The sequence below is a fragment of the Cajanus cajan genome, chromosome 2, assembly GCF_000230855.2.
Source record: "Cajanus cajan strain Asha chromosome 2, NIPB_CcT2T_4, whole genome shotgun sequence".
NCBI classification, from domain to species: domain Eukaryota; kingdom Viridiplantae; phylum Streptophyta; class Magnoliopsida; order Fabales; family Fabaceae; genus Cajanus; species Cajanus cajan.
In genome coordinates this window covers 54,211,977-54,226,587 of record NC_138518.1, presented here as the reverse complement: position 1 = coordinate 54,226,587, position 14,611 = coordinate 54,211,977, and the positions used below count along the sequence as shown (strand labels likewise).

The window sequence follows — 14,611 nt, the reverse complement described above, 5'->3', positions numbered from 1 at the left end:
ACTCTTGATGTGTAAATTTTGCATTTCGAGCGGCCCGTTTCCGATGCAAATTTAACACACCAAAAGCGCATCCAGAACAACCCGTTCTGGTTTCAGAACGGGCCGTTCTGGTTCCAGGTGTTTTCAAAAAAATTTACATCCACGTGGCATCCACCTATGCATCTAGGTGGCATCCACGTGGCCAACAGTTAACTCCGTTAAAGAAATTTGGACGGAAGTCCCACATTGAAACCAATTAATTTATTAGGGACCAAATTGAAACCAATTAATTAGTTTGGGACCAAATTGAGACCAAAAATAAAAGCGGGACTGAATTGAAACAAAAAAAGATTATAAGGGACCAAAATAGGTATTTAGCCATGTTTTTATGATTATCCATCAATTTGAATTAAACAAATGAATTATCAAATAACTTTTGGTTTTTTTTAAAAGATTGCATACATGATCTATGCATTAAGGATTTTTAATTTAATAGTTAGATCGTTAAAATGTGATGTAGAACATAAGTTATTTAGTGAAGTAAGTCTAAGTACATTTACTCTTGGAATAAATGAATCTCTTCTTGTGGAGAAAAGAAAAACATTAGAAGGGGGTTGAATAGTATCTCTTAAAAACTCACAGTTTTCTTGAAATAGTGAGACAATAACATTGGAGTAAGAAGTGTAGATGAAAACATAAATAATAAGAACACAAGGTATTTTTATATTGGTTCATCTCAACCACCAAGACTATATATGTCCATTTCTTGATCCAACCAAATCAAGTTCTACTATCTTATCCAAGATACAAGTATTCTTTACCAAACCACTTCTACTTTAACTGTAAGTGTTCTTTGACTTACCTCTTCAAGCAACTACCCAAGTGTTTTTTTACACAAAGTCTCTCCAAGCTTCAACACCAAGTAATTTTTTTTACAAACTAGTCTCTCCAAACTCAAGTCTGAGTGTTCTTTTGTAGACAAGTCTCTTCAAGCTCAAACCTGATAATTGAAAGTTACAAGGCTTTATAGAGTTGCTTTGTCTTCCTTTCAAGATATGATATAATAAGTTAAGTACAAAGACATTTTATAGAAGGAAAAAATATAGCTTTTTTACAATATGTATTATCTATCTTTCTTCTCGAGCTTTAAACCTCCTTTTAAACTTTCTTTTTATAATAGTGAAGATGATCGTTACAAATCCTTGAGCTTATCTCTCATGGCTTGCTTCATCTGTCTTCATGATTTTCTTCTTGAAGAGAAAAGTGTCTGTTGGTATTACATTAAATGCTTTAACCAGATCGTCACTTCTTATCTGATCAAAGAAGTTACTTATCACCTTTTGGATACTGAGTGGGTAGAAACATGCATGTGTTAGATTGATGAAGTGATGAAACAAATTTTAGTTGTAGTTTTCCATGTTTGCAGGGAACTACTTGTCCTTTTCTGACACAAAATGTGTCTTTTTTTCCTTTTTGTAAAATGTTGGTACCAAAGAAGTGTTTTTAAATTCAATCTGTTAAGAAAACATTCAGACATATTGAATTTCTTATTAAAATATCATAAATGATAAAAATTTCATGCATATACCTTTTTATGTTTAAAAGTTCATATTAATTAGGAAAAAAATCATTTTAATGCAACTTTTGTGTTATAAAAAGATTCGTCTTAATGAAGGGTTGCGTCTTAGTAGAAGATTCATCTTAGTCATTTTGAAAATATATTTTATTGATAAAAACATTTTTGTTTGTTAACAACAAAACTTAAAGCCAGATGGATCTAAGATTATTTTTTGACTTGACATTCCTCACACACACACACACATATATATGTGTGTGCGTGTGTGTGAGGAAGGATCAAATGATTTTAAGAGTAACTCTGGGTAAAGTTACTCCACTCGATAACTTATAATGTGTGTTAAATTTAAACTATCCAACCATTAAATTAAAAGTTCTTAATATATATATCAAGTCCACAAAATTGCAAAAAAATTGAAAACTATGTGATATTCATTATATAGATTCAAATCAACAAGTAAAATATTTTTATGATTATCTATCAATTTGAATTAATGAAATGAAATATCAAATGGTTTTAAAAAAAAATTAAAATTGCGTACAATTGATCTATGCATTAATATATTTTAATTTAACCGTTAGATCGTTGAAATTCAACACACATCATGAGTTAAAGAGGAGTAACTTTACCAAGAGTTACTCTTGGAGTTATTTGATCCTTCTTCTTCTTCTTCTCTCTCTCTCTCTATATATATATGTGTGTGTGTGTGTGTGTGAAGAGGGATCCACTTACTCCAATAGTAAGTTTTGTTAGACTTACTTCACTTAATAATTCATTTTATACATCAAATTTCAACTAGCTAACCATTAAATTAAAAACTTAATGTATAGATCACATCTGCAAAAGTTTTTAAAAAATTGAAAATTATTTGATAGTTTATTTTAGTAATTCAAATTAACAGATAGTCATAAAAGTATTTTATATGTTGATTTGAATTAATGAAATAGAGTACCAAATAGTTTTCAAACTTTTAAAAAATTTGCGGACTTGATCTATGCATTAAGAACTGTTAATTCAACGGTTAGATCATTAAAATTTGATGTAGAACATGAGTTATTGGATGGAGTAAGTCTAGGTAGATTTACTTTTAGAGTAAGTAGATTCACTCAATCGTTGAATTAAAAGTTTTTAATGTATAGATTAAATTTACAAAGGTTTAAACGTTTTGAAAACTATTTGATATTCCATTTCATTAATTCGAATCAATGTATAAAATATTTTTTATGATTATATGTTAATTTGAATTAATGAAACAGAAGTATCAAATAGTTTTAAAATCTTTTGCAAATTTGTAGACTTAATTTATACATTAAGAATTTTTAATTTAACGGTTGAATTATTAAAATTTGACATAAAGCATGACTTATTGAATGAAATTGGTTTAAGGAAACTTACTCTTAAAGTAAGTGAGATTCATTTACTTCAAGAGTAAATCATGATAGACTTACTTCACTTAATAACATGTTTTATATCAAATTTTAACAATTCAATATTCTTAAATTAAAAAAAAAATTAGTACAGAGATCAAGTATGCAAAATTCTAAAACTATTTCATCTTTCATATCATCAATTCAAATTGATGGATAATAATAAAAATATTTTATATATTGATTTGAACTAATGAAATATAATATTTAATAATATTTAATTTTTTAAAATATTTACAGATGTATTAATTTTTTTTAATTTAATAGTTGAATCATTAAAATTTAATATAAAATATAAATTATTAAGAAAAATAAATCTGAGTAAATTTATTAGTAAAATATATGAATCCATCATTTATTTATACAACCAGGCACACACGAGCACATTCATGCATGATACATGCTTGGGGGTTGCGCACATATGTTTGTGCAAATTTTGTGTAACTAACACACATACACACACGTTTGGCCAAATTATGTGTAGCTTTTATTTTTTCTTTTATTAAGTTCTTATTTTTAGTTTCCATATTTGTTGCCAATGCAGATGTGAATGTAACATCTTACGAGTATCTTTTATATTTTTAACCAACAAGGAGGGAAAAAAAAAAATCTACATCCAGCAATCACACAATAATTTATAATTATTCAAACGAAATTTCATACCATGGATGAAAATGAAACAAATCAATAGCCAAAAAAACACACATTATACACTTAAAACTTGAAACCTAAACTACAATATATATCATCAAAGTCCTGAAAACTCCAAACATCCTATGAACTTGTAGTGTACTTCACATGCATCATGTGCATGTGACGTGACTGTACAACCTTTTCTCAATTGGCTTCTACTGTTAATTAATTTATTTCCAAAACACAAACATTTTGCAACTTTTGATTCATTACCAATAATAACATCTTTTCCAGTTACTTTTACACTGCCATTATTGGCAATTAAAAATGCAGTGTGCATCTGATAGTGGATTAATGTCTCCTTGCTTCCCACAAGGACATAAATAACTGTGATAATGCAGAAAAGAATAAATTAAAAGTATAAAATATAGTATAGGTATGAATGAAACTACGCATATTCCCTTTTGGGTTCTCTATAAAATTCCACATGCTGCCACCTTGAACTTGCAAAAATGTATAAATACACATACACCAATATCCCTTTGCATCATTTTCATTGTCTATCTCTAATGTGGATAACTTGTTAACCAGAGGCACATGGACCTCACATTGTTTCATATTTATTAACATCTCTCCATATCTAGTTGGTATCTACTCTTTGTCCGTCCGTGTGTTATTTTTATTTTTTTAAAATTACAAATATTTCTCATCAAAAGTTAAAACTAATTTATTGAGGTGATAAGATTTTTTTTTAAAGTTTAAATATAATTTTTATCTATGCAATTTATCTCTATTATTTTTTTTGTCCCTATTAACTTTTTTGTTATTTCATTTATAATCTTTTATAATGTTTCAAAAATAGTTATTATTGTGAACTCCGTGAAAAGAAAAACTTTATGTGACAAATAAAATATATATTATATTCATTATATTTTACTTTACCATTGTCGCGTAAGTAAATTGATTTTAATTTTTTTAAGCTAAATTTCAAATTTCATTTCACTCTACCGCACACAAACCTGCACTTTCACCCTTACAATCACCTTTCCCCTCTCTGATTCAAATCTGACATCACAAACCCTAAAGCTCCCAATTCCAACAGTAATTCCTCCATAGAGGAGCAACTTCTCACATTATGTGATCTTGATGACAATGTCGATTTTGTCCTCAACAATTATTGCCTTTGAGAGATTACTATCAGTTACCACCTCATCATGGATGAGTTTGACTTCATGCTCAGTTACTCCCTGATCATCCAGGAGCTCATGCATTGCTAAAGCATTCACTACTTCGTTTGTTGTTGTCAATATCGTCTCCTCTAGAGTTAAGAAGAACTGTGTCATTTGGCTAAGGACATCAAAATTATCGTCGACGAGTAGGACACCTCATCAGAGGAGGGAGGTTGGTGGTGGTGATTTAGCTCCATCACTGATGATAGTCAGGACGTGGAGTTAAGAGGGTGTGCTGGAAGAGTATGATGAAGTGACAACGAATGAAGTGTATTTTAAAACTTTATCTAAAAGATATTTAAAATCAATTTATTTATGTAACAATGGTGAAATAGAATATAACAAATATAATATGTATTTTATTTGTCACATAAGATTTTTTTTAACGAGAATTGTCGATAAAAACTATTTTTGAAACGGTATAAAAGGTTAAGGATCAAATAATAACATAAAAAAATGCAGGAATAAAAGTTAAAAGGCGATAAATTACAAGGATGAAAATTATATTTAAGTGTTTTTTAAATTATGAATATTTTTGGTCAAAAGTTAAGGATTAATATCTCGAAGTAATGAGATTCATTTAAGATGTTGATATTTTTCAACATAAGATTTTGTTGGGATACAAACAAGTCACACATTGATAAAATAAGACAAAAAATAACAACTTATATAATACAAACATACTTCAATGGAAGAAAGGCCTTTTTGGTAATGACCAAAAGCAAAACTGTGAAAGCTAAGGCCCAAAGCGGACAATATCTCATCATTATGGAGTATGTTTGTGTAATAACATTATAAAAAATAACCCTCATAAAATATCCTCTCAGACAAGTATCATAAAATAACCCAACAGTTTTTCCACTCATAAGGATCAAACTCCTAACCACATATTTAGAGAAGAAAGTGATATACTAATCATATCATACCTTGTTGGTGTATAAATTTAAATATTACTATGATGGTTATTTGTAAATATTATTTGAGTTTATTTTTAATCAAATAAATTAAGAAAAGTAAAATTTCTCCTTTTATTAAATAATTTATGTTAAATGAAACTTAATTAATTTAATTTTATAATTGTTACTCTATGTTAAATTTTTTTTTAATCTTTTTTAAAAAAATATTTAATTACTTTTTAGACGGATACAAGATAGTTACTTATATATATTTAATATACAATAAGGATAGGAATGAGGACACAAATCCAATATCCCTTTAATATGAGAATAAGTATAAGGTACAAGAATGAGAACAAAGACGAAGATAATAAAACCTGTATGCGTCCCACTTGTTGCCATTCCGACATTTGTCATATCAATCCCTGTTTGTGAGAATAACTATGAGTCTATTTTTCATGTCTATGCATAGAGAATAATTATAAATCTTTTTACCATTTCTTTTACTTATTAAATTAAGAAAGTATTTTTATATTTTAAGTTATCCAATATATTTACTTTTTATTTTACATTTCTTTATAAAATATAAAGAAAAATAGTAAACAACAAATAAAAAACATGAAAACTGTTAGCAATCTGACCACAACCCATTTGGCTAATGCAAGGCCCAAAAGGATTACTACTGCACCAGCCCATCTGAAGGATTACAACCCATAGAGCTCACTATGTCAGCATGTTTCTAGAAGTGCCTAGTCACATTCATTGTTATTTTCGTTTCGTAGATTCCTTTGCCTACAAATCAGGAGGACCCTCTGATTGTAACCAATTCTGATTTGCATGTTTTTGTAATGGCTATATATAGCCTTTTGAAGGAATGAAAAGGCAGACTTGAAATCAATTATATGTTTCCTTTCTCCTATCAATTCTCAAGGGTTCCTTAGCCATCAATTAAGGAATAAACACCTAACAATTTGGTGCTCTCGTTGATTTGTCCTTCATGGCCAACTGCCCTACCAATTCCGAACGCTTGGATGATTTGTCCCTCAAAGTTGATTCTATCCTAGAACAACTCTCCCTTTTGATGGTTCAGCCATCTTCCCCACCACCACACATTCCCCCTTCAAACCCCAACTCCCCCGATAGTTTCCGTCGCCCACATATGAAACTCGAAGTTCCTTGGTTTGATGGGAATGACGCCCTTGGTTGGATCTTCAAAATTTCCCAATTTTTTGATTACCACAATACATCGGAACCGGAATGCCTTCAGGTAGCCTTTTTCTATATGGACGGACCAATTCTCAGTTGGTACTAGTGGATGTACCAGAATGGCCAGATCTAGACTTGGTTCAGGTTCCTCCGTGCCTTGGAAACACGTTTCACTCCGTCACTTTATGATGAACCTTCTGGTGCTCTATTCAAAGTCAACAGAAAGGGCCAGTCCAACAATATCTCACAGAGTTTGAATGCCTGGCCAATTGCATAGTTGGCTTACCTGCCCCATTTGCCCTGAACTATTTCATTTCTAGCCTCACACAGGAAATCCGCCGCAAGGTTTAGGCTCTCCACCCTACCTTTCTAGATCACGCGACCCAGCTTGCCAAGCTGCAAGAAGACAAAAATGAGGGACGTCAGTGTTCCTTCCGCTCCAAACCCCAAGTTCTGACACCTAGTTCACATACTGCTTCCCTAGCCGCCACTGCCTCACCCCCACTCCTGTCGGTACCCCCAACCCCGTGTCAACTTCCGCCGCCTCAACTAGACGACATGGCTGCCCGTCGTGAAAAAGGCCTATGTTATAACTGTGATGAGCTATTCACCTCGTCCCACCGTTACAAGGGTAAATTTTTTCTCTTAACTACCGATGACCCCATCGCAGAAGATTTTACACCCGACCCTACCTTGATCCTGGCCCCACCTCCTCCAGAGCCCGTTTCCAATGAAATGCCTTCCCAGGTCAGTCTCCATGCCTTCACTAGCGGTGTTGGTTCATCCACCATACACCTCCAAGGGCAAATCGGCAACAACCCTGTTTCCATTCTCATTGACGGTGGTAGTGACCATAATTTCGTTCAGAATTGGGTAGCCAAATTCCTAGATCTCCCTTCAATCCTTTACAACCCCCTGACTGTTATGGTTGGTAGTGGCAACCTCTTGCGATGTGATCGCCTCTGCCCTGATGTCAAAATTAAAATTCAAGAGCATACCCTCCATGTTAATTTCTACATCCTCCCCTTGAGAGGTGCCGACATTATCTTGGGCGCGCCTTGCCTCAGGTCTATTAGGCATGTCCTTATGGACTACACCTAACTCATAATTTCATTTACCCACCAAGGCTAACCAATCCTATTACGGGGGATCCACCACAACTGACCCGACCCAATGTCTAGCCCACAACTTAAGAGGTACATCCAAACTAATGGTGCATATGAACTTTTCACCATACAAATCCTACCCCTAACCGATCCATTCCCCACCAAAACCCCACTCAACACCACACCCCTGCCACCTGACATCACAAAACTTCTTCTTTGCTTCGACCCCCTCTTCCAACCCCCACCATCATTACCTCCCTCTCGCCCAACTGACCACTGTATCTACCTCCTCCCTAATTCCACACTAGTCAACATCAAGCCATACCATTACCCCCATTCCCAGAAATGCGAACTAGAAAAACAAGTCAAAGAATTGCTTGACAAATCCATGATCCAGCCAAGTAGGAGTTCGTTTTCATCACCGGTACTGCTGGTTCGCAAGAAAGGCGAGTCCTGACGCTGTTGTGTAGATTACAGGGCTCTTAATGTCGTCACTGTCCGTGACTGCTTTTCGATGCCTACCATTGATGAGTTGTTGGACGAGCTTGGTGGTGCAACCTAGTTTTCCAAGCTCGATCTTCGACAAGGCTTTCACCAGATATTGATGCACCCTGATGATATCGCTAAGACTCCCTTTCATACCCACCAGGGATCTTATGAGTACCGCGTGATGTTGTTTGGTCTCTGTAATGCTCCCTCAACATTCCACGCTACCATGAATACCCTCCTCGGCCTTTTTCTCCGTCGTTTTGTTGTTGTATTCTTTAATGACATCCTTGTTTATAGTTCATCTCTTACACAACATGTTTCTCATTTCGAACAGGTATTTCAATGTTTGTTGGAAGGTCAGTTTTATCTTAAACTTTCTAAATACTTATTCGCACAAAGACAACTAGAATATTTGGGCCATATCATTCCCGCTGCTGGGGTTCAACTTGACCCTTCCAAGATTCAAGTAGTGTTGGATTGGCATCCTCCTGCCAACGTCAAGGCTCTCCGTGGATTCCTCGACCTTACTGGTTTTCACTGAAAGTTCATCAAAAGGTATTCCACCATTGCCTCCCTTCTTACGGCTCTACTCCGCAAGGATGCCTTTGCGTGGACTCTAGAAGCTCAACATGCATTTGACGCTCTCAAGCAAGCTATGACCCGGACCCCAGTACTTGCCTTGCCAGATTTCTCTGTCCTTTTCACTGTTGACACGGACACATCTGGCACAACTATGGGTGTCATTCCAATGCAACGCAATCAGCCAGTGGCATTTTTTAGTAAATCATTCAGCCCCAAACTTCTGCATTCATCCACTTATGTTCAGGAACTATATGCCATTACTTTGACAGTTAAGAAATGGCGTCAATACCTTTTGGGGTACCCATTTGTTATCAATAATGATCTTAAAAGCCTCAAAGAGATTCTGTCCCAGGTTATCCAGAATCTGGAATAACAACATTACCTCTTTAAGCTACTAGGGTACGAGTACACGGTCCATTACAAGCCAGGTCCTCACAATGTTGTTGCGGATGGCCTCTCTAGACTCCCCGATGTTTCCTCTGGTATGTGTTATGCCATTTCCATGCCTAATTTCATTTTTATGGATTAGTTAAGACAATTTATGGTCGTTAGTTCTGCTTACAATACATTACTTTTACGTATTCAAATTGACCCGACTGCTCTTCCTGACTATAAGTTGCATAATGGTTTGATTTTATTCAAAAATCGTTTATGGATGGCTCCTAGTAATACCTTCCGCCTCAAGCTTATTGATGAATACCACAGTACTCCAATTGGTGGCCACATGGGCATAACCAAAACTGTTGCTCGACTGTTGGCGAATTTTTATTGGGATGGACTCCAAAAAGATGTTAAACTTTTCATCCAACAATGTTCTATCTGCCAACAAGTGAAGTTTGAAACACACAAACTAGCTGGTCTTTTGCAACCCTTGCCTGTACCTACGGCTGTCTGGGAAGATTTGTCCTTTGATTTTATCACTGGTTTACCTTCTTCTCAGGGCTTCACGGTTATTTTGGTCGTTGTAGACCGATTCTCAAAGGGAGTTCATTTGGGACCATTGCCAACACATTATTCTGCTTCTAAGGTGGCTTAGTTATTTCTTGATATTATCTGCAAATATCATGGCATACCACGCAGTCTCGTATCCGACCGTGACCCTATCTTCATTAGTAGGTTTTGGCGCGAATTGTTTCGCTTGTGTGGTACTAAACTTCGCATGAGTACGTCATGTCACCCAAAAAGGGATGGAAAAATGGAGGTCTTTAACCGAGTTTTGGAGCAATACCTCCGTTCTTTTGTCCACTCCAATCCCTTGTAGTGGTCCAAGTACCTGGCTTTGGCTGAATGGTCTTATAACATTTCTACTCACTCTTCCACCGGGTATTCACCCTTCCATATCATTTACGGCAAGCCAGCTCCGTCTCTCCCTCATACTTATTGGGTTCATACTCCATGGAAGCTGTAGATACCTTGTTGGCATAATGCCAAACACTATTACCACAATTGCAGTGAAAAATCCTTAAAGCTCAGGCCACTATGAAGCATTATGTTGATACCAAATGCCGTGATATGTCTTATGATGTGGGTGATTTGTTTTATGTCCGTCTCAGGCCATATCGGCAACAGTCCCTTTCTGGTTCCACTTATCACAAACTTTCCAAGAGGTTTTATGGACCCTACAAAATACTTGCCCGAATTGGTACGGTTGCTTATCAATTAGATTTACCAGATGAGTCCAAAATTCACACTATCTTCCACTTTTCATTGTTGAAACGTCATCGTGGCCCTGCCCCAGACACCACTCCAATTCCTTTGGAGGCTTTCAACCACCAGCCAATAATTCGCCCCTTGGAAATTTTGGCTACTCGCATGGAAAACTCAACAGATCCCCCAACCACAATGGTCCTTGTTCAATGGTTCGGACTATCACTAGAGGATACGAGTTGGGAAGCATAGGAACCGCTCAGATTCGATTAACACCTTGAGGACAAGGTGTTTTTTCCAGAGGCGGACATTGTTAGCAATCAGACCACAACCCATTTGGCTAATGCAAGGCCCAAAAGGATTACTACTACACCAGCCCATCTGAAGGATTACATCCCATAGAGATCACTATGTAAGCATGTTTCTAGAAGTGCCTAGTCACCATATTTCATTGTTATTTTTGTTTCGTAGATTCCTTTGCTTACAAATCAGGAGGACCCTCTAATTGTAACCAATTTTGATTTGCATGTTTTTGTAATGACTATATATAGCCTTTCGAAGAAATGAAAAGGCAAGCTTGAAATCAATTATATGTTTCCTTTCTCCTATTAATTCTCAAGGGTTCCCTTAGCCATCAATTAAGGAAGAAACACCTAACAAAAATAGAATCTATTTAAATTTTTAAAACACGAGACAACAGAGAGAAATAAATCATTTTTTAATTAATAAATTTAAACAATATTCATAAATTATTATTCTTTTAAAATAAAAGAGTTTATTTTTGTCCCTACTCATTGTGCGCGCACACACCATCGTCTCAATCTTAATAAATATATTATAATAGATAAAATATAACTTAACTCACCTAGAAGTAGGGGTAGTAATGGTAAGTAGGGGTAGTAACAGTTTGATTTGGTTATAAAGTTAACTTGATTAAAGTTTTATGGGTTGAATTGAATCGAATTTGTTGAATTTTCTTGTTAAACCCATGTTTTAGATTGACCGAATTAGTTTTGACCATTTAAAATTGTTTTAATTTTTTTGAAACTGAATTTTTTTCTTACTAATTTAACACATTCTAAAAGAAAACAAAATAGAGAAGCATATATAGATCATATAATTTTTATTTCAGATTAAAAATGTCACAACAAACTAAAAAGAATAGAAATTGGAATTAATCGATTTGAGTACCTTATTAGTTGCTAGATCTTAATGAGTTTGAAAATTAATTGATACAAAAAATAATGCATGATAGTTCGTATAATCATATTTTGAAAAAGAGTAATGATATATGTGCTATAAAATTATACAACAACTTATATGACATTACTCTTTTGTTTTTGTCTTTTTCTATCATTTCATTCATTACATTTATTAATGATGAAAGGAGATAATACAAAAAAAATAACATATAATTTTCTTATACATATATCATTACTCTTTGAAAAAAGAAAAAAAAAAGGACTACTAGCTCAATTATCAGATAACTAGATGTAATGAATTTGGTTATGATATAAGTTACTTACTTGAGAAAACCACATTAGTGGTCGCAAAAAACATTGCAACAACTATAAAAGTAATAAATTTATCTTCTATTAAAAGAAGTTAATGAGGTCTAAAACTTTTTTGTTTTTGCAGTTTTATAATTAATATATATATAACAAAATTATAATATACACATGGATGAATCAAATTCATAGCGGGTAACAAATTCAACATCAAAACTCATTACTCAACTCGTATATGAACAAATCTTAATGAGTTGAGTTGGATTTTACTCAAATACTAAAATATTCTAAATTGAAATAATTGGATTAGTTTAGGTTCACAAATTATTCGTACCCGTATACATCTATATGCATAAGGACAAAATTTAGATACAGTTTTTTAGGTTCGATTTGTGTTTTTTTTCTAATAAGAATTGGAAATTTACCTTGATAATATACACTCACATTTAATGCATATCTCATTTATATACATTTATACATTACCATGATAAATATCCAATTTTGGTTGGAGAATAACACCAACCACACCTAAAAAATTGTGCATAAGTTTTGCTCTATCTATAAATACTTGAATGAAACAAAACTCTTGAGGATAACCACTTCTAACTCGTTGTTAATGATTGATTGTTGCTCAATCTCTCACAAAGAAGTCTAGACACAAATGATAATGAAGGCTACATTATTATCTTTATTGTCACACCAATATTTAACATATTTGAATGTGAAAACGGTTAAAGTTAAATTCTATATTTTATTTTTATCTAATTTGTAATTTTTGTTTTCCTATTTTTGATTATGAAACTTTGGTTTCTCGATTTATAAAATTTCATATTTGTTCCTATTGTCAATTTTTTGTCTAAAATTAAGTCCTTTGAAAATTATTTACTAATTTTGTTTTGAAAGTATTTATCAAAATGTGGTAGTCAACGTTTGAAAATGATAGTCGAAATAGTATTTTCTATGTCACATTTATTTATTTTCTTCTACGTGACACTACATCCTCGACTTCATCTATATAGGCTTCAAGATACTTACACTTAAATCCCAACTTTCAATTTACAAAAGTATGAAATAAGGGGAGAGTTCAAATAAGTGTACATTAAGCCTTCGAATCAATAAGTGCAACCTCATGATAAGGTATATCTAAATTTAGTTTATTTTTATTATTATCAAAAATTACTTTCAAGGAACACCATATATCAATTTTGGAAAGTAATTTTCTGAACTGTATTTTTTTTCTGTTAAAAATAGTTTCAAAAATTACTCTATGAAATTATTATAGTTGTTTCCAAAACTAATTTTCGGTACTTTTAATTTTCTTTTGACGAAATGAAAGACTATTTGAAGAAAAAAAATACTTATTAACACAATTTTTTTCAAAAATCGGGTGCAATTGTGCAAAAATAATTTAAGGGAATCAATATTTTAGAAGCAAGGAGGTTCCACGAAATGAGAAGTATTTAAAAAAGATAATAAAAATAAAGGGTATTAAGGTATATTTACATGTCAAAAATAAGGGAGGGGGTGTGTTTAATAAATAGGGAGTGTACACATAGTAAAATCTGAATTCTAACCAACTTAGAAGTGCAAACGTACGCAAGAAGGGGCATATGAAGCCCAATGAGTTTAAATTCTCTCCATTTCTTTCTCTTAGTTACTTGTTCATTTCAAAAGTTTTGAATGTATAAATGATATTCAATTTTAATTATAAAAATATATATTAATATTTAATGTTATTTATACACTAAAAAGGATCTGAATTCAAGCCCCATACTCCCTCTTCAATATTTAATTCATAAATAATTTAAGATAAATAAAAAACCAACTTAGATAAGAAATAAAAAAATATATATATCTACAAATTCTCTCGTTGAAAAAATAAAACTCCTAAAATACTCTCCCACAAGATAATGATTGGTGTTCAATATGAGTTGATAACAAAAGAAATAATGATCTCATTTTTTTTAATAGATATTTTTACCCTTCAAACCATCCCATAATTCTGTGTCAACATAAATGATAAAAAAAAAAAGTCATATCAATTACATGTTCAACAAATCCAATACTATAAAATAAAAAAAATACTAACAAACAGTGTGTCTCTCTCAGCTAGTTTTCAATAAAAGTATGTCCATAGTTGGTAGAAAACTAATCTTGTACTGCAAAACTCGCTTGTAATCATTGCATCCCAAAAGAATTAGTTTGAAAAAACATCCTAGGTCAAAAAGGAAACACTAATCCTTTACCTGACTCTAATCAATTCTTTATCTAATTGGTCCTCTTCTCTCATTGAACTATATCAGCAGCCATCTCATTAAAGAGATATCAGGAAG

The 14,611-nt window shown here is 33.1% G+C and overlaps 1 protein-coding gene across 1 annotated transcript; it reads left to right on the top strand.

The window, feature by feature from the left end:
• The first annotated feature begins 10,602 nt into the window (after positions 1-10,602).
• On the top strand, positions 10,603-11,022 carry LOC145955044 (uncharacterized). The gene has a single exon (XM_083069741.1). It carries the CDS (start codon positions 10,603-10,605, stop codon positions 11,020-11,022), a length of 420 nt encoding a protein of 139 aa, XP_082925867.1.
• The last annotated feature ends 3,589 nt before the right edge of the window (positions 11,023-14,611 follow it).